This window comes from Perca flavescens, chromosome 5 (genome assembly GCF_004354835.1).
Source record: "Perca flavescens isolate YP-PL-M2 chromosome 5, PFLA_1.0, whole genome shotgun sequence".
In the NCBI taxonomy this organism is placed as follows: Eukaryota; Metazoa; Chordata; class Actinopteri; order Perciformes; family Percidae; genus Perca; species Perca flavescens.
The window spans coordinates 12,649,906-12,667,182 of NC_041335.1; the positions used below are offsets into that span (position 1 = coordinate 12,649,906).

The 17,277-nt window shown below is 42.8% G+C and overlaps 1 protein-coding gene across 1 annotated transcript in view; it reads right to left on the reverse strand.

Moving 5' to 3' along the window:
* Nucleotides 1-17,277, reverse strand: part of gapvd1 (GTPase activating protein and VPS9 domains 1) — a 49,184-nt gene that overhangs the window by 15,324 nt on the left and 16,583 nt on the right. Inside the window, 12 exon segments of the mRNA XM_028578889.1 lie at nt 483-602; nt 2,092-2,226; nt 5,097-5,234; nt 7,841-8,014; nt 8,339-8,464; nt 9,680-9,809; nt 10,139-10,293; nt 13,810-13,890; nt 14,546-14,738; nt 15,989-16,123; nt 16,216-16,299; nt 16,877-17,277. The exon segment at nt 16,877-17,277 is cut by the window's right edge and continues 172 nt beyond it. Coding sequence (XP_028434690.1) covers nt 483-602; nt 2,092-2,226; nt 5,097-5,234; nt 7,841-8,014; nt 8,339-8,464; nt 9,680-9,809; nt 10,139-10,293; nt 13,810-13,890; nt 14,546-14,738; nt 15,989-16,123; nt 16,216-16,299; nt 16,877-17,277 — 1,872 coding nt within the window.

Sequence of the window (17,277 nt, forward strand, 5' to 3'; positions counted from 1 at the left end):
ATTGTTCGCATTTTCATTGAAAAACAAATTAAAACGATTATAGTGTGATTTTTGCGAGGATCTGTACCGAACAAGGACTTTCTGTCTGTAGGATACAAATTGTAGGCGGGGACGTCTCTGCAGCAGCACAATACTTCATTCAGAAAGGCTTTGACACATATATTTTGCATTTAACAAATATTGTTTTGGATATTGCACTAGTTCATATTGCGATTTCGATACAATTGCAATTAATTTTGCAGCCCTAACTTTAAGTAAAAAAAAAAAAAAAAAAATAATAGCCTGATGATTCCCCAGCCAGGCTAACAAAGAATATTTAACTTTATACAACAACTTCATGCAACAATTACAGCTGCAGAGAACTAGAAGAGTGATTAGTCTCGGCAGCTGTGGAAGTGACAGGGATGGATAGCTGTGGCTGATGCTGTTTAGACCAGACAGACACTGGGCTGATGGCTAGCTGGGATGTGACACTCTCCTACCGTGGCCTGACTCCTCCCCATCTGGACTGGTCACTGAGTCCTTCCCTCCAAAGTCTGAGCTGCACTCTGACCGCAGGTCCTCGATCTTGTTGGGGATGTCTTCTGAGGTTGCGCTGATGCCTGCAGCGGGGGGGGGGGGGGGGGAGACAACAACAGTTGTGTTGACATTCAGGACAAAAGCAACTCAAAAATCACCTCTGCAGTATTAAAAAAAAAAAAACAAAAAAAAACACTTTGGCTTGTCAAATAAAACAGCGCCGGCATGCTCAATGTTGTCTCAAACATTTTTTTTTTTTTTTTTTTTCCTCTCTCTTTACTATACTGTATGCTCTCTCTCAGAATGGGAACCCACTGGGAACTCTAAATTGGTAGCGTAAGATCCCAAAGGATTAGGGGGAGAGACACAGGTAAGAGTGATCATCAGATGCAGACTATCCATCGGGCGGCTCCCGCGGGACGTTTTCCTGTGAGCTGAGCCACGAACATCACCCCCTGGCTTCCTAATCTAGGATACTACTTCATGCGTGTCAACGTGGCGTGTTCACCTGAGCCCAGGGAAAAGACGACCAGAAAATAAAAAACCTGTGTCATACACACACGTTCACACTGACCCCATTACACTGGTTAACAACCCTCCCAGCAACATGACCGCTCTACACAGAATCAAGGAGGGTGAGAAAGTTCTTTTTAACCAGAAGTCAATTTAGCACTTTTTTTTTTCTTTCCAAAAAGGGACTAATGGTACGGTTCATATAGGCGTTTTTTTATTTTTTATTTTTAAAAGACAGGAATCGTCCCGCTTTCCAGCATTGCCAGCTAGTGGGTGTGACACCAACAGTTATCAGTTTCTCTTCGCTGACCAGTGACAAGCAAAGAAAGCTGGCTACACCCTCCTACAGCCGCGATGGCTGCACCCGATTGGACGAACGTTTCACGTGCAGCGGTCGGCCCCAGGATTTCAAAACGTACCATAATGGCGGCTTGTTTGGAAAATTCGCTCTTATTCCAAAAAAAAAAAATATATTATTTTAGCATTTTTGGCCTTTTAAATTTTTGACAGGGCAGCTGAAGACATGAAATGGGAGAGAGAGGGGAAATGACACCCAGCAAAGGGCCGCAGGTCGGAGTCGAACCCATGCCCGTTGCGTCGAGGACTAAACCTCTATATATGGACGCCTGCTCTACCAACTAAGCTATCTGGGCGCCCTCTGAAAACATTCTCTTTTTTTTTGAGAGGTGCGGCGAGTCAGAGCCGGATGCTCCTCATTTGCATAAAGTAGCCTGGATTCAACTTCATGCAAATGAGGAGCGGGAGACTCGACGCACTGCTTCTCCAAAGTCCCTGCGACGCTACCAGAATGCATTGCACGGCTGCTGCCATGGACAAGGAATGGTAAGCGGGGAAACAAAGCTTGGACAGTGGACATGTCCCATAAAGGACCAAATACAGAAATTGAACGGATTGCTTGAGAGAGAGAGAGAGAGAGAGAGAGAGAGAGAGAGAGAGAGAGAGAGAGAGAGAGAGAGAGAGAGAGAGAGAGAGAGAGAGAGAGAGACAAAGCAGATGCAAGGCAGTGGAGACAGGGGAGAGAGGAGGTGGGATCTATACCTGAGACAACACTGAGGCCGGGTGTGCTGGGTCTGGAGCTGACCTCTCGGACCTCTGTGTCATCGGACGTACTGCCAACGCCGGAGCAGCTCTCCAGCTCCTGCAGGCGCTCCTCCTGTTTCAGGTCCGGGGCTTCTGGAAGTGGTCCCAAAAAGAAAGTAATATTTATATATATATATAAAAAATAAATAAAAAAAATCATATTTTTAAAAGAAAAAGAAAACATCCGAGACAACTGTTAGAGCTGGGCGATATGGGAAAAAAAATCCATATTTTTGACCAAATATATCGATGGCGATATTGTAGGGTTGACTATTGGTGCTTGCACAAAAATAGTAACACAATGAGAACGCTGATAAATAATCCCCACTAATGTGGATATAATAACTAAGTGGGTAAAGGCAAATTATAGCCATAGTTCAGTGCACTTCATTGTCTTAGGTTGAAGGCACAGCAAGGCACACGGGACTTATTTACTTTAGACTAAATCGGTGAACCTGTGGGTTCTGCGAATAAAAAAATAAATAAAATGAAAGCACAGAGTTTGTGGCAATCCAACAATAAGTAGGTTTCACATTCTTGGTAAGGCTGAAGAAGAAAATATCACCATCTTATCACCATCGTAAATACTGACACAATGATATTTTAATAAATAGTCATCACTAATGTAGATACAAATACTACAGCTAGAACAGTCTGGTAAGTTCAGAAAATGACACCACTTTACTGTACTGTAGCCTTTAAAACCAGGAAAAGACACCACTTGTGTCATATGACGATGTGCAAAATTGAAGTCTCATATATTTATATTGATATATTTCCAAGCCCTAACAAGAATGTGTATTTGTCTCACATCAAGTGTGGATACATTTAAAAGAAACTTATAATAATTCCACTGTGCTCGTGGCAGTTTGCAACAGATGATTCTCTCCCCCTCCCTCTCTCTCCCTCTCTCTCCCTCCACCCCCGTTACGATCATTGGGAAACCAAGTGTGCACATATGCATGAAATCAAACAGAGCATACATTATCATGTCTTATAACAGCCAAACCAAACCGTAAAGCTAGCACGCCCAATTCTTTGGCTGCCCAATGGAGCTGTTGGGCCGAACCCAGAGGCTCCGTACTAACCGCAGTACTCATTTGCATGCTCGTTAGTAATAATGTGTTGGTGAAGTGCTCTTCAGAGTGTAGTTTTCTGCTGCCTAGCCATGAAACAAGCGTTGTACTCCGAGCGAGCCGCCGATCGCGCTATTACCGAGCAGAACAGGGGCAGCAAACGGAACAGAAAGCAATCAAGACACTCATGCATGTCATTTCTGCACCGCACATATTGAAATGGTGTACTACCTCAATTAACATAAGGCCAAGGCTTTTCAAAGAAACACTTAACGCCGTTAATAAAAGCACTCTACTGAGTTTCACAAAACACTGGTTTTCAGGGGGGGAGGGGGGCACATCATGTCTCATTAATAAATGGTTTAGACTGCATGTTCAATTTGCGAGAACAGACAAAGAAAGTATGATCTATGGTTCATAAGATTGTGTATGCGTTTGGATTTAGAACTGACAGCCAGCGGTGGAAGTATTCCGATCCGTTACTTAAGTAAACTAATACCACATGGTAAAAATACTCCAAGGGAAAGTCCTGCATTGAAAATGTTAGTTAAGTAAAAGAATGTAAGTATCCTCAGGAAAATGTCCTTAAAGCATTAAAAGTAAAAGCACTCAATGCGAGGGTTAGAGTTCAACCCTCACATTTTACAAACTGGAAACGATAAAAACCATTCTGTGTTGCATTGTCTAATCATTTCAGATGGACTTGCAGGCTTGTATATTGTTGGGTAGTTGCTAGTTGTTATAATAACACATCGTATATTACAAACTACATGTGTTTTGTGTGCAAAAAAGCTTATTTTGTAAAGTAACTAAAGCGGTCAGGTGAATGTAGTGGAGTAAAAAGTACAATATTTCCCTCTGAGATGTAGCGGAGTACAAGTAGAAAGTGGCATGAAAAAGAAAAGACCTGAGTAAAGTGCAAGTACCTCAAGTTTGTACTTAAGTACAATACTTGAGTAAATGTACTTCGTTGCATTCCACCACTGCCGACAACTGCTGTAGACGGATGCCCTGTGTGACTACAGAGCCTCAGAGCGCTGTGCAGTTACGTCTAGCCAGATAGAAACCTGACGCCGTGTGAAGTGACGGAGGACAGCTGCTGTCCTGGCGCGCTCCCCCCCCCCACCGCTCCACCACCAGGTGCAAACACACCTGGTGGTCCCTCTAAGGATACCTTTTACTGGCACACGCAGATCTGCCCTGAAAGACAGGCTAGTGCACACAATATGATGACAGATGCACGCACACATTGTTTGGTATGGAATGCCGCGCAAACCGCACCTGGTGTCCCAACCCCCACCATGTCAAACAAACATAAATATGTATGCATGCATACGCACATTTGAGACCAAGGGGTTTGGAAAGAAAAATCCATTCACGTATGTATTTTGTTGCATTTGCAACGATTTTTTAAATAATTGTTTTGACCAATGATTTACCTAATTATGAACCGTTTATACGACTACATCATATCCGTTTCCAGTTAAACTGACCGAAATCAGAAAATTTGTAAAATCCATGTTATGATATGTACTTTACAAATGAAATAAATGTCAGACTGACATGTGATGGGCGCTCTTCTTAGAAAATGTCTTAGTTTTTATAAATGTCTCATGATATTTATTTATTGTCTCTAGAAGTGTATTAATCAACATTTGCTTTTGTTGAAGGAGGAAAAGAAAAAATTGCAATAATCAATACTATCGAATCGCAATGAATGAAAATCCCAATGCGAATCGAAAGCCACGTATCGGGGGAAAGAATCTAGTGTAATCGGGACGAAAGCATATCGTCCTCGCCCTATTTGAGACGCAGTGGAGAAGAAGTGTAGGAATCCAGGAGATCGCCGAAGCAAACCGTCGAGACAAAACAAACCTGGCCCCCTACCTGAGTCGCTGGGGAGGACCTCCACGCTCCACGCCTCGCTTGTGGTCTCCGAGATGGTGGAGCCGTAGGGGTCCAGCAGCACTGAACCCGAGCCAGGGAGACACAGCAGGCTGCCGAGCATGTTCTCCGCAGCTGCCCCTGAAAAGCACAGACGCAGAGAGTTAACCTCCTGCCACAGCATGGAACGGCTTCTCTATTTTTTTTGGGGGGGGAGGGGGGTCAGGAAAAGTAAGAAGTCAGCCCTATAGTCGCAAAGTCATCTAGAAGGCACCTTTTTGTCCTTTACCCAGCCTTTATGTGTTGTTATGGCACTGGTTTTGATTCATATTCTGCAATTAGTTCTAGTAAATTATTCAGATATTTGAAATATGAGCAACATGTAAAGCTGAGAGTGCACACTACAGAAATCATGCCTACAACATATCACATTTTTTTGAAGTCTATAATTTTTTTTTTTTTTTTTTTTGTTATGTCGATTTCAACTTCTGAGAGCCCAAAGTGAAAATGAAATCTTCAAATTGCTTGTTTTGACCGACAAAACACTTCAAAAAGTATTTCATTTAAAACAATATAAAAAGAGAGGAACATATGGAAGCTGGGACCGGCATGTGTTGACCGATCCATAAGGTTTTTGTTCCTCTTCGATCCACGTAAACGATTTGGCGAGTAACCGTTTCAGCACTATATGGCACAGCATGCATTGCTCTCACGTGTTACTATCTTAATTAAAAGCTGTTCCATCGCGTTTACAGTATGCCTTCAGGTCTGACTTTCAAACAACACTGGGAAATGGTATGAGATAAGCAAAAACACTCGAGAAAAAAGGAAAAAAAAAAGCCTCTCTGAATGGTGTGTGGATGGGGCTTCAGAGACATACAGAGAGAGTTGGAGGTCGCGTGCATTGCATGCTGGGACCCACAGGCACATATATATACACCACTGTGCAAAAGGTCAGAGGTTAATGGTAATATCTCACCCCGCCCCGGCCTCCAGGGCCATGACTTTGAGCCGTTGATTAAGCCGAGCATTACTCACGACCAAATTACCGCTTCGCCCGCCCACCCCTCCCAAAAAGTCCACAGCGCCGCGTCCCTCCATCTCCATTTGAGAAGCCGCGGCTTAACAAGGCGGAAGAATGCGGAGGGAGCTAGCAGGTGTGAGTGGGAGTCAGCGGCCAAGGCTCGGGACCAAAAAGTCGACCTGTGGTAGACGCGCCCCCTGGTATGTCACGCTTCCGCTTCATGGCGCACGCACACGCACACACGCCCTGAGAACACGCGTGCCAGCATCCAGGCAACAGTGTGTACCGATGTTGGCGGGGGCAGGGCTCTCGCAGGCGGCGGGAGAGCTTCTATCCCGCTGTCCGTGTTTACAGTCTTCAAGGTAGGGCGCAGAGTACTTGTCTTTCAGGTGGATGATTAAATGAGTGGCACAACAAGAAGTGAAACAATTAGAATTTCTGCCTCATTATCATGGTAATCTTATCAGTGGGATAATGAGGTATTAATGGATATTTAATGTGCATCTCATAACCCAATCCCTTGGAGAAAACACATAAGGAAATCGCTGTAAATTCACTTAATGATGGAAAAGTCCCCCAACGCCATATTCCGAGGAATGAAAAATGGTGGATGCAAATGAGAAGGAACCAAGGTCAATAAGACTGCAGGGACTGAGTGAATGTCAGAGAGACAGAAGGAGAGAGAGAGAGAGAGAGAGAGAGAGAGAGATGGGCACGGGGAAGGCTGTGAAGGAAAAGACAAGAGGCACAGGAGACAGGAAGATAACATGAAGACTCAAATATTCCATCTACTGTACAGCTGCTTTCACATTAGATGAACTGGTTATTTTTATTATTATGTTTTTTTTTTATAACCTGGGTTTTCCTGGCATTGCTCAACAGAGTGCAGAGGCTGAACTCGCACTCCACTATCTCCTGAAGATATGTAACTTATGTATCAGCATATTATGATTATGCATGTACTTATTAGATACTGCCACTGCGATAACGCCAGCTAACTTCAGGATATACCCCAGAGACGCGTAGAAAATAACTTGTTTCGCCCTTAGAGTCCATTTTCTATTTCCATGCGTCCACTTCATTATTTTATCAATTAGAGGATAATTGCATATGCAGTCGTATCTCGGGAGTCAGTGGCAGTAGAATGAAGAAGAAAAACAGACAAACAAACCATATGAAATTGGTAATTTTTTGCTTCATCCTCAATTACTATTATTATTCAATGAATATATTATTCAGTGGGTTTTTTTATTTGATCGCAAAAGTATAAAAAAAAAAAAAAACAGACTGAGCTTCGTTTAAAAGTTAACATTTGGCAGTGAGGCAGGAAATTGCATTACAGCAATAAAGCGCTGAATTTAGAACACATTTTTATACATCCACCTAAAGAAAGAACGCAGAACATTGTATTAAACCATGTGCACCAAAAACAACTAGAAGAATCTGGCCTATGTTCTTACTTTCAGCTCAATTAGGTAAGACATTATTTTATGATGTGCACTTAAACGCAATTGTCTTTTGATGCCATTTCCCACACATACCACAAGGTGATGACATTTCCCAAAATCGACTTCATCAACAGTCAGGAAGGACCCCCTAAGTGCAGCAAATCCATCCCATAAAATGTGCAATGATCACACAGGCGGTGTAGATCAAATCACTCTGCTTACTGCTGCAGGGAGGGAATGGGTGCAAATACAGGTGAGAAAAGCCATGTCCCAACCTGCTATTTCCTGCAGCCGGTCTTCGTCCATGTTGGGGTCAAAGTCACTGCCGAGCACATCGGTGCTCCAGGTTTCGCTGACCGTCTCGGAGATGTCCCGGTCATCCGTCAGACCCATCATGTCTCGGATCTCAAACTTGCGCAGTTTGTCGTCCAGGTTGTCCTGAGTGGTGGCTGAGGGAGACATAAAAGGGTGTTAAGGCAGGACCTGCTCCCGAATATCAGAATCTGTATCGCCGCAGTAAGTTACACCTACGTGGAATTTATCTTGGTGAATGGTGCGTACATAACACAAAAACAAACATTTAACCTAAATAAGAAAGAAACAATAAATACAGAAACAAGTACATACAAAATAGCTGTTCAGCATAAGAAAAAGGAGGCTGAGTCTTTCATCTCTTTCGTCCGTTTACGTATCTTAAAAAAAAGTGATATTTATACTTCCAACTCAACTTTTTAGCAGCATTCAGAAACACCCACACACCCACCCTCTCATACCCTGTTCATGCTCCAGAAGCTGTAGAGCCTCCACCCCGTTGCTCCCCGACGGTCCGGCTCCCAGCTCCGAGACAGACTCTCCCTCCAGGTCCAGAGAAGACACAGAGTTAGAACGATTGGACGGACCTGAAGTGGGGGAAGAAAGAATGAATAAATGAAAACATACACGAGGTAATTGGGTCAGCCAGTAATTAGTAGTAGATAAGTAGACGGGGACCAGAGCATGTGAGCGGAGTGTGTGTTCCCTCCGCTCCCATTCTCAAAGCCGCTCCACTCAATGTCACTCCAGGTTGAACTCCCATTTCACCCCAAAAAAAAAAAAAAAAAAAAAAGCTGCGTTGTATTTTCATTTTAGCTTAAACCCTAACCTGGCATGACAGAATAGCACCCCTGTAGGACTTCTTCTTCAAAACTAATTTGTGAACTCCATTGTTGAGCTCACAGCCACAGCCGATTTTCCACAGAAAAAAAAAAAATGGTGGCAATACACAGATGCATTCTGGGCCGGGCCTCTGGCATGCATTTGACTTGTGGCGTGAGCCATACCGGAGCAAAGTTGTAGTGAGAGATAGGGCGACGCTCCAACTTTTCGGACATGCAATATATTCATTTATGTTGTATATGATCATTTGTATATTGAGACTTTGTTATATATTCAATGTTCCGTTTCTTGTTGTTATAATTTTGAATAAATCAATCAAAAAGTCCTCCCACTCGGCCTCGGTTCACATGCTCTGATGGAGACTAAAGGCCTTTTTATGGTTGTGCGTCGAATCGACGGCGTACCCCCGCAGACCCCTCTGTGTCTACGCCGGACCCTACGCCGTAGCCGGACGTGCACCTTTCGAAAAATGTAACTACACGCCGCGGCGATGCGTGTAGCTCGGCCGTGGCTCGGTAGTGTTGCATTTCCCTACTACTACATCCCCCATACTCATTTCCTGGTTCTCCTTCTCCATAAACTACATGAAATCAAGGAGAGGGTTAAGTTTTCCTGCTACTGATTTCCCACCTTGGTTAGAAAAGACAGGGGAGACACTTTGTTTCTCTCACTAGGACTCTAGAGTCGGTACTCGCTCCGAAGCTAATCGCAGTCACTCTCTCACTTCTCCCTCTACCACACACACACACACACACACACACACACACACACACACTTATGTAGGCTACGGCGAAAGCGATGGAGCCTCTGCAGGACCATAAAACGGCATTAATTCATAATCACAATGATGTGCTTCACCCAAAACAAAAAAAAAAAAAGGTTTTCTGAACATGCATTTAAAAAAATGTTTTTTTTGTTTGTTTTTTTCAGCATTATGTGTGATCAGACTGCAGACTGACCCTCTGAGATGCCTTCCAAGTTGTCACTGCAGAGGGAGAAGCGCAGGGTTTTGTCAGGTTTACCGTGCAGCTTCGTATCATCAGCATGGCCGTCCCCCTGGGCCCCATCAGCCATCTGCAGGTTCAAAACCTACAGAGCAGTAGAGAGAGGAAGGGCATACGTACAAACACTTATTTGTGGTTGCTAACGCGCTTTTGCCATGAGTCATTCTTACCCCAGGCATTATCTCATCCAAAGGCATCAGGAGACAGTTAAATTTAGATCAGGGAGTTAGTTAAATGTGATGGCTTCTCATCAATTGCATAACATTGCATAAAACACTGGAAAATGCATGACACTGGCTCCGAGAAGCCTTACTCCCCTTCAGTGACAGGGAGAAAAAATATAGGACATTCAATTTATCACATCATCATCGTCATCTCTCCTGCAAATGAGCACATTCATTCCAGTCCCATTACCTCATTCTCTGACATCATCCCAGGGACAGACTGAGGACCAGTTCCTAGTGAAATCACCAGCACCTCCTCTGGCATCAGCTCCTGCAGGGACTCCTGGGAGCTGGCCTCTGCCTCCCCCTCCTGGGCGATGTTGGTACGGCTGCGGCTTCGAGCCGCTGCTGGTTGGTAGGGTTGAAGGGGAATTAGTAGGGAAAGCGCTGTTGTTTTCTGATTGTCACATTCAGAGGACGACATATATTGATAGGTGTTGAACCCACAAATGATCAAGAATTAGGAAATTTCTGTGAGAATGAACAGCTCTAGCCTAAAGCTTGAAAAGGAGAGAAGCAAGACTCATCTGTGATGTCACACCCATACGTTGCCTGTGATAAAAGTTGTACTATAGGCCTGCACGATAAATCGTTATAAAAATTGCGATCTCAATTCACTCCTGTTCGAGATTTAATTTTTAAAAGAACTTCAACTTTTGTTTCTCCTGACATTGACATGTTTTAATTATGTAAAGACATGTTCAAGGAGTTCAGATAGAGCCTGTATCAGGGCCATATTTAGTTCAGTGTGTTAGGTCACTATTTTTGGTAGCCTACTGTACTTAAATGGCCAGTATGTATTTATTTTCTTTATTCATTGAAGCCTCTATGTTTACAGGCTTGTGGTGATGCGCAATGTGCTATAGGAGCCACAAAAAAAAAAAAAAAGTTTTGTCATGGTTCATGTGTGCAATAAACATTGCACTTTGTTAGAAACAAAATTGTGTCAGAGAATCGTGATATCAATTCTAAGCTAAAAAAAAAAAAAAAAAAAAAAAAAAAAAAAAAAAAAACACGTGATTCACATTTTTCCCCGAATCGTGCAGGCCTATTGTACTACCAAATGTGCTAAAAGTTACAATTGCTTTATCAGTTTCACACAGAAAATGTCAAAATTACCTTTTGAATGTTTTTGCTCATGGAGCTATACAGTCCACTGGCGTGACATTAAAGACGAGATTATCTTTTGTATTTAGATGTTGGGCGGTAGTTAGTTTAAGGCGTAGCTTTCTTTGAACATGAAAATTAAATTGTTGTTATATCCAAAAATGGTATTCCCACTGTTCATTGGTTAAGCTGAAAACAAACACACAAGCAAGCGCATAGACCGCTTTGCTGAAGAGGTCTAGAAAACTAAATATGCTTCATCTGCCATATGATTTGAACAAAATTATTTTAGCAACGCTAGTATATAGAAGTTCTAAAAACATTGACTGTACATGGAAATATTAACATGAAAAATTAGTTAATTTCACTCTTGATAGCATTTGGTAAGTCTTGTGCTGAAACATGCAACTCTGTGGAGAAATACCATCTGGCTTGTTTTCACAATGTTGCTGGATTAAAATGGCCGACCTGACACAAAGAAAAACTTAAGCAACACGTGCCATTCAACCACTCTAAAGATGGCTCTCTGACATATTACAGCTCAATGTTTCTGTGGACACACAGACACACACACACACACACACACACACACAGACACAGACACACACCTCCATCAACTGGGTTCCTAAAAAATGTAAAGTGCTCATATTATTTTACTTTTTCCCCTTTCCTTTATTGTGTTATATATGTTTATGTGCATGTTATAGGTTTACAAAGTGAAAAAGACCAAAGTCCACCGCAAAGGGACTTACCATCTCCACCAGAAAACACTGTTCACAAACTGCTCCAAACAGCTACAATAGAACGTGACTACAATAGAACGTGCATCACTTTGTAACACACGTTATAATGCTAGCCTAGCTGCTAGCGTGGCACACCCTCATACTTTGCTTCTGACTGGCTAGTAGTCCTTACCTAGCTACTGTGCATGTGCGACTCCCAACAAAGATGGAACAGAAGTGCGATGCCTCACTCTGTAGCTAAAACAGAGAGCTCAACACACAGGGTGAAAAGAGGAGCTGCCGCAATGTGCAACAAATATATGGTGTTTTCTGAAAATTAAACCACATAAACCTATTCTGATATAACCTCTAAATAAAATTATGAACCTGAAAATGAGCATAATATGAGCACTTCAAAAGAACAACTATGCATAATTTCACTGGGGTGCTGGATTTGCATTGGATGTCTGGTACTCGCTTCCAATCATCTCAAGAGAATCACATAAAGGCCATCAAGACATTTGACCACATTACACTCATCCTGGGTTTCCTTCTTAATAAAAAGGTGCTGTTTTTGAATGAACACTGCTTCCATCAAAGCATTTATAGGTAATGAACCATTTGAAGAACATGAGAACGGGTGGTCATGTCACACATTCTTCAATAACGACACATTATCTCAAGTTGAGAAGAGATCTGAAACACTAACTGTCCTTCAATTCATTTTCAAAACACAGTGAGCCAACACAATCACTCACACTCCTTGCTATTGTCAATTTAATTGCGTTTGCCCTTACTTTCTCAGAGATGAGTGGATGCCATACGTGCTATTGAGTTCACAACTACGCCATCACAGAGCTACCGTCATTGTGAGTAACTACACTAGTGTCTTCTTTTATTTATTTTTCCCACGCTACCTGGTAATGAAAAGCCATAATCCGCTGAATGAAGGAAGCAAAAGGGGGGAAAACTTAGAAAAACGAAATGAGATAAAACATTTTAGCTCCAATAATGAGCCAAAGCACTGCACAAGGCAAAGCAAGCAGGGTGAAGAGCACCAAACAACAGCAGTGCTAGGCATAGGGCTGGGTACCCAATTTGATACTTTTTTTTTTTTTAGGCACCGGCCGTACTGGCTCTGAAGTGTCAAGTACTGAAAAAATGCCTCATCATTTAATACCCAATTTTAATACCTACGGAGTAAATCTCATCAGCGTCAGTGAGCCAATAAGCATGGGGCGTGCTTCTACCAAGATCTCACAACGCTGGCGATTGGCTGTCTAACTCTAAAATAAAAAACTCTACGTTACGCACAGAGACGGGGCTCGCGTAGTAGGAGCTGAAAAATTAATTAAAAGATTTGTGCCATATTGTGTAATGTTGTAATTTCTTTTTGCTTTTTCTAAAATTGGTATAAAAAAAAAAGTACCATTTAGGAACCAGTATCGAACGCACGGTATTGCAGGGTGTCTGCGGGTTTCACCAAGTCAAATTTAAGACTTTTTAAGGCCTTTATGAATGATTTAAGACCTATATCACAACATAAAAGTAATACGGAATGCAGAGTCACAAAAGCACTTGCAAAGTAAATAAATGTTTTCCAATTGAAGAAGAAAAAGCGACAAAGGGTAATAATAATCTGTACATATACAGCAAATATTATTTGGACTGGTGAAAGAAAGAACTACAACACCACAGAATAAAAAAATAAAAATCTATATAGATAGATAGATAGATAGATAGATAGATAGATAGATAGATAGATAGATAGACAGACTTGAGAGCAAATTTAAGACTTTTTAAGGCCTGAAATTTTTATTGTGACCCCGCGTGAAACCCTGTATTGGTATCGGTACCGGTATTGAATATTTGTTAACACTACCCAGCCCTATCATGGTTAATAGTGGGCGAGCCAGAGGGGGGGGAATACTGTTCAGCTAGGAGCATGGACTGGATGGAAGTTATCTTGGTGAAACAACAGCTGCATGGGTTAGGTTGTCTCTGGCTCGAACACGAGCGACAGGCTACCCACCAAAAGGGGTTACTAATGGAATGTGAGCCGACAGAGCGGTGGTGGTGGGGTCCCAGGACGTTATAGCGGCTAAGTGTTGTCCTAGTCGTTCAATGGCAGCACGGGAGGAAAAGGAGAAGGACAAAGTAGGGAGTTGGAGAAAGAATGCAGAGTACATCTCAGAACGTTTCAAAGTATTTCAAGTAACAAGTCAAGCTTGTGTGTGTGTGTGTGTGTGTGTGTGTGTGTGTGTGTAAATGTCATATTGTCAGAGTAGCAAAGCACAAGTGGTTCATTTCTAATTAAGGGGGTGTTGCTACAGCATCATTTGTCTTGAGAATGCTAATGAGGGGAGTCTATGCATCTTTTTCCATCCATTCCAATTAAAATTAGTTCATTTATATTTGGTAATTTAATTGGTTGTCATTTCTGTAATTGAGCCTCAATCCAGGCCGCGCTAATTATCTTCATAACAAGCAGAGGAGACGCTCATTAGCTTCCTATGAAACGCAGGCCTTTTCACTAGTCATCACCACTCGGCTCTACTTGTTTATTTTGCTTCTCATTAGGCAAAATATTACACTTCTGTCTAGTAGTTCTTGTTTCAAATTGTGATATTCCTATAAAGCAAAATATCCTTTAGATGCTCACATCTGAAAATTACAAGAGGTTGCATCACTTTGAGCACATCGATACATATTCTTTTTTCTAAAACGTGACAGGGAGAGCGAGGCGTAGAGGCCGTGGAGGTAGGTACCTATGGGGAGCCTGTTCTTCTTGTTGGCAGGAGTGGTGGCCGGGGAGAGCTGGGGGGTGTTGGAGGGGGTGAGCTCCAGACTGTTGCTCTTCACAGTTCGAGACTGGGGCACGTTGGCAAGCAGGGTCTCCAGAGCCATGTGCTCCTCCTCCCGAAGGTGGTCCCCTGCCATCACATTCCGCACAAAGTCCACCTACGCATGCAGGGATTGGCACACATTTATTCTCCAGACCATCACAATAAAATCAATCATTAGAAGTCAACAGTTTTTCTCAGGGAGGGTGTGAGATGACAAGTTTGCATTCGCCAAAGTCGGCGTGTACCCTAAACTGTTCCTGGTACAAAATGTATGATTACACATGGCTCCATAAGAGTCCAATGACAAATGGTATTCTGTAATGAATGGAGGGAAAGAATCAACACAAAAGCCACACATGGCTATTACACACAAATAAACCAAAAAGGCCTTTGAGCTAAAGGTGGATTATGTCCTGACAAACGCTGAAGTAACACTAAAGTCATGAGGTAAGTTAATACATAAGCTTTTCCGCTTGCCACATTTCTGCTTTTGTTTGCGACTGACTCATCTGCAAGTCACACTGCCTATCTAGCTAGCCTATTTTTACCTGTGTGTAGGTTGCTTTGGCACGTTCCCTAGAAGAACAGCGTTTTTTCGCACATCTATTAAAAGCTTTCACATACCGCTATAAATATGCGGACTTTGGCTGATTATGCATTGAATTATGTGATCGCATAATCGCGTTTTTCTGGAGGGACTGAACAATAGCGTTGAAACAACATGCCTGATCTTAACAAATGACTAAACACACTCCGCATTTCCCAAAGGATATTTACTGTACAGTAATTTTGTTAGGTATTTTCGTTATTTTCTCCACTGCCTGTACCTAGGGCTGGGCAATATATTGAAATGATATAGATACATGAGGCTAGATACCGTCTTAAATTTTGGATATCATAATATGACACAAGTGTTGTCTTTTCCTGGTTTTACAGGCTGCATTACAGCAAAGTGATGTCATTTTCTGAACTTACCAGACTGTTCTAGTTGTTCTATTGGCCTTTTTTACCCACTTAAGACATTATATCCACACTATTGCTAATTATTTTTCTCAAATCTCATTGTGTAAATATGTTGTGAAAGCACCAATAGTCAACCCTACATTATTGCCATAATATCAATAGAGGTAGTTGGTATTTTCTCTATATGGCCATCTCTACCTGTACAAGGACTTTGGATTGGAACATTTTAAGTAGTTGTAGTTGAGTTCCAAGGAAATAAGCTAATGTATGCAGCAAGGTGCTCCAAACTCTTCCCCTGTCTGTAGGGATTACCTAAGAACTTTAGAATGCATTCTAGTCGAGGAAGGGGGGGGTATGGGTATGCTAATGTCACATTTGGAAGTCAATTGCAGAAGAGCCTACCAGCATGAGCAGCTGATTATGTGTAATATAGACCGCAGTCCTACTGAGGCCTTCTAGAAGGTTCATTGAGGACATGGGTGGGGTCTCGACTGCTCTTCCCCCAAGCACAACATCCAGAAAGGCGGCTACACAACTCTGCAGACAGAGAGGAAGAAGTGTCCGTTAGTACGAGCAGAAATATGTCGCGCTTGGGCTGGAAGTAACTACACAATGGTTCACACACACACCTTATCAAATTTGGACAAACTGCTTTTCCGCCTTGGGTCCGCATCATCATCGGCCATGGCCAACTGCTGCAAAAGCTGCCCAACCTGTGTAACAAAGAAATATGCAATATCAATCTATGCGGTTGTAGAATAGGGCCGGGTACAGTTAAAAAAATAATAATAATAATAATACCGATACCGGGAATTCTATACCGGTTCCAGAACAAAACATTTTTTTAAACCAATTTTATGAAATCCATTTAAACAAAAACAATTATTTATTTTTTTATCCCAACGTCATTTTAGCTTTACACCTATGTGACGCAAACTGTAGTCAAGCCTCTCAAAATACACACACACACACACACACGCACACGCCTCGTCTCTGTGCGTAGCTTAGTATTTTTCCTGCATGCCTCTTTGACCTGCAAAGTTAGACAGCCAATCACATGCATTATTAGATCTTGGTAGAAGCATGCTGCGTGCTTATTGGCTTGCCAACGCTGATGAGATTTGCTCCTTAGGTATTGAAATTTGGTATTAAATGGTATTTTTCGATAACCGATACTACGGAGGCAATTCGGGCGATGCCTAAAAAGGATCAAAGTTGGGTACCCAGCCCTACTGCAGAATGATTCCCACATGTGGGATGTGTCAACAGAAGGCTCGCTGTGCCACCCACCTGCATTAGATTGAAGCGGGCTACTTCGTTGATGGGTGCGTCTGAGATGATACCATACTGCTCGGGGTTGACTATGGCTGGGCAGATGAAGCAGGTGAGCAGCAGGTCTGTACACATGGTGCGCACCTCGCCCACCTCCAGACGCTCCACGCACGACAAAGTCTTGTACATCTGCGACACGATCCAGCGCAGGCTGTGGGGGAAGCAGTAGGTGTTCTGCTTCAGGTAGCCGATGAACTTGTTGACCAGAGCGACCAGCTTGGCTTCGTTGGCCTCCACGGCGGCCTGCACCCTTTGCTTGTAGCCCTCGGAGCCCTTCTCGCCAAAGCGTTCCTGCTGGGCCGGAGTGAGGCGCTCCGTCACCTTGGTAGGGTCCGTCTCCAGGTGGTCTTCGTCTTCCA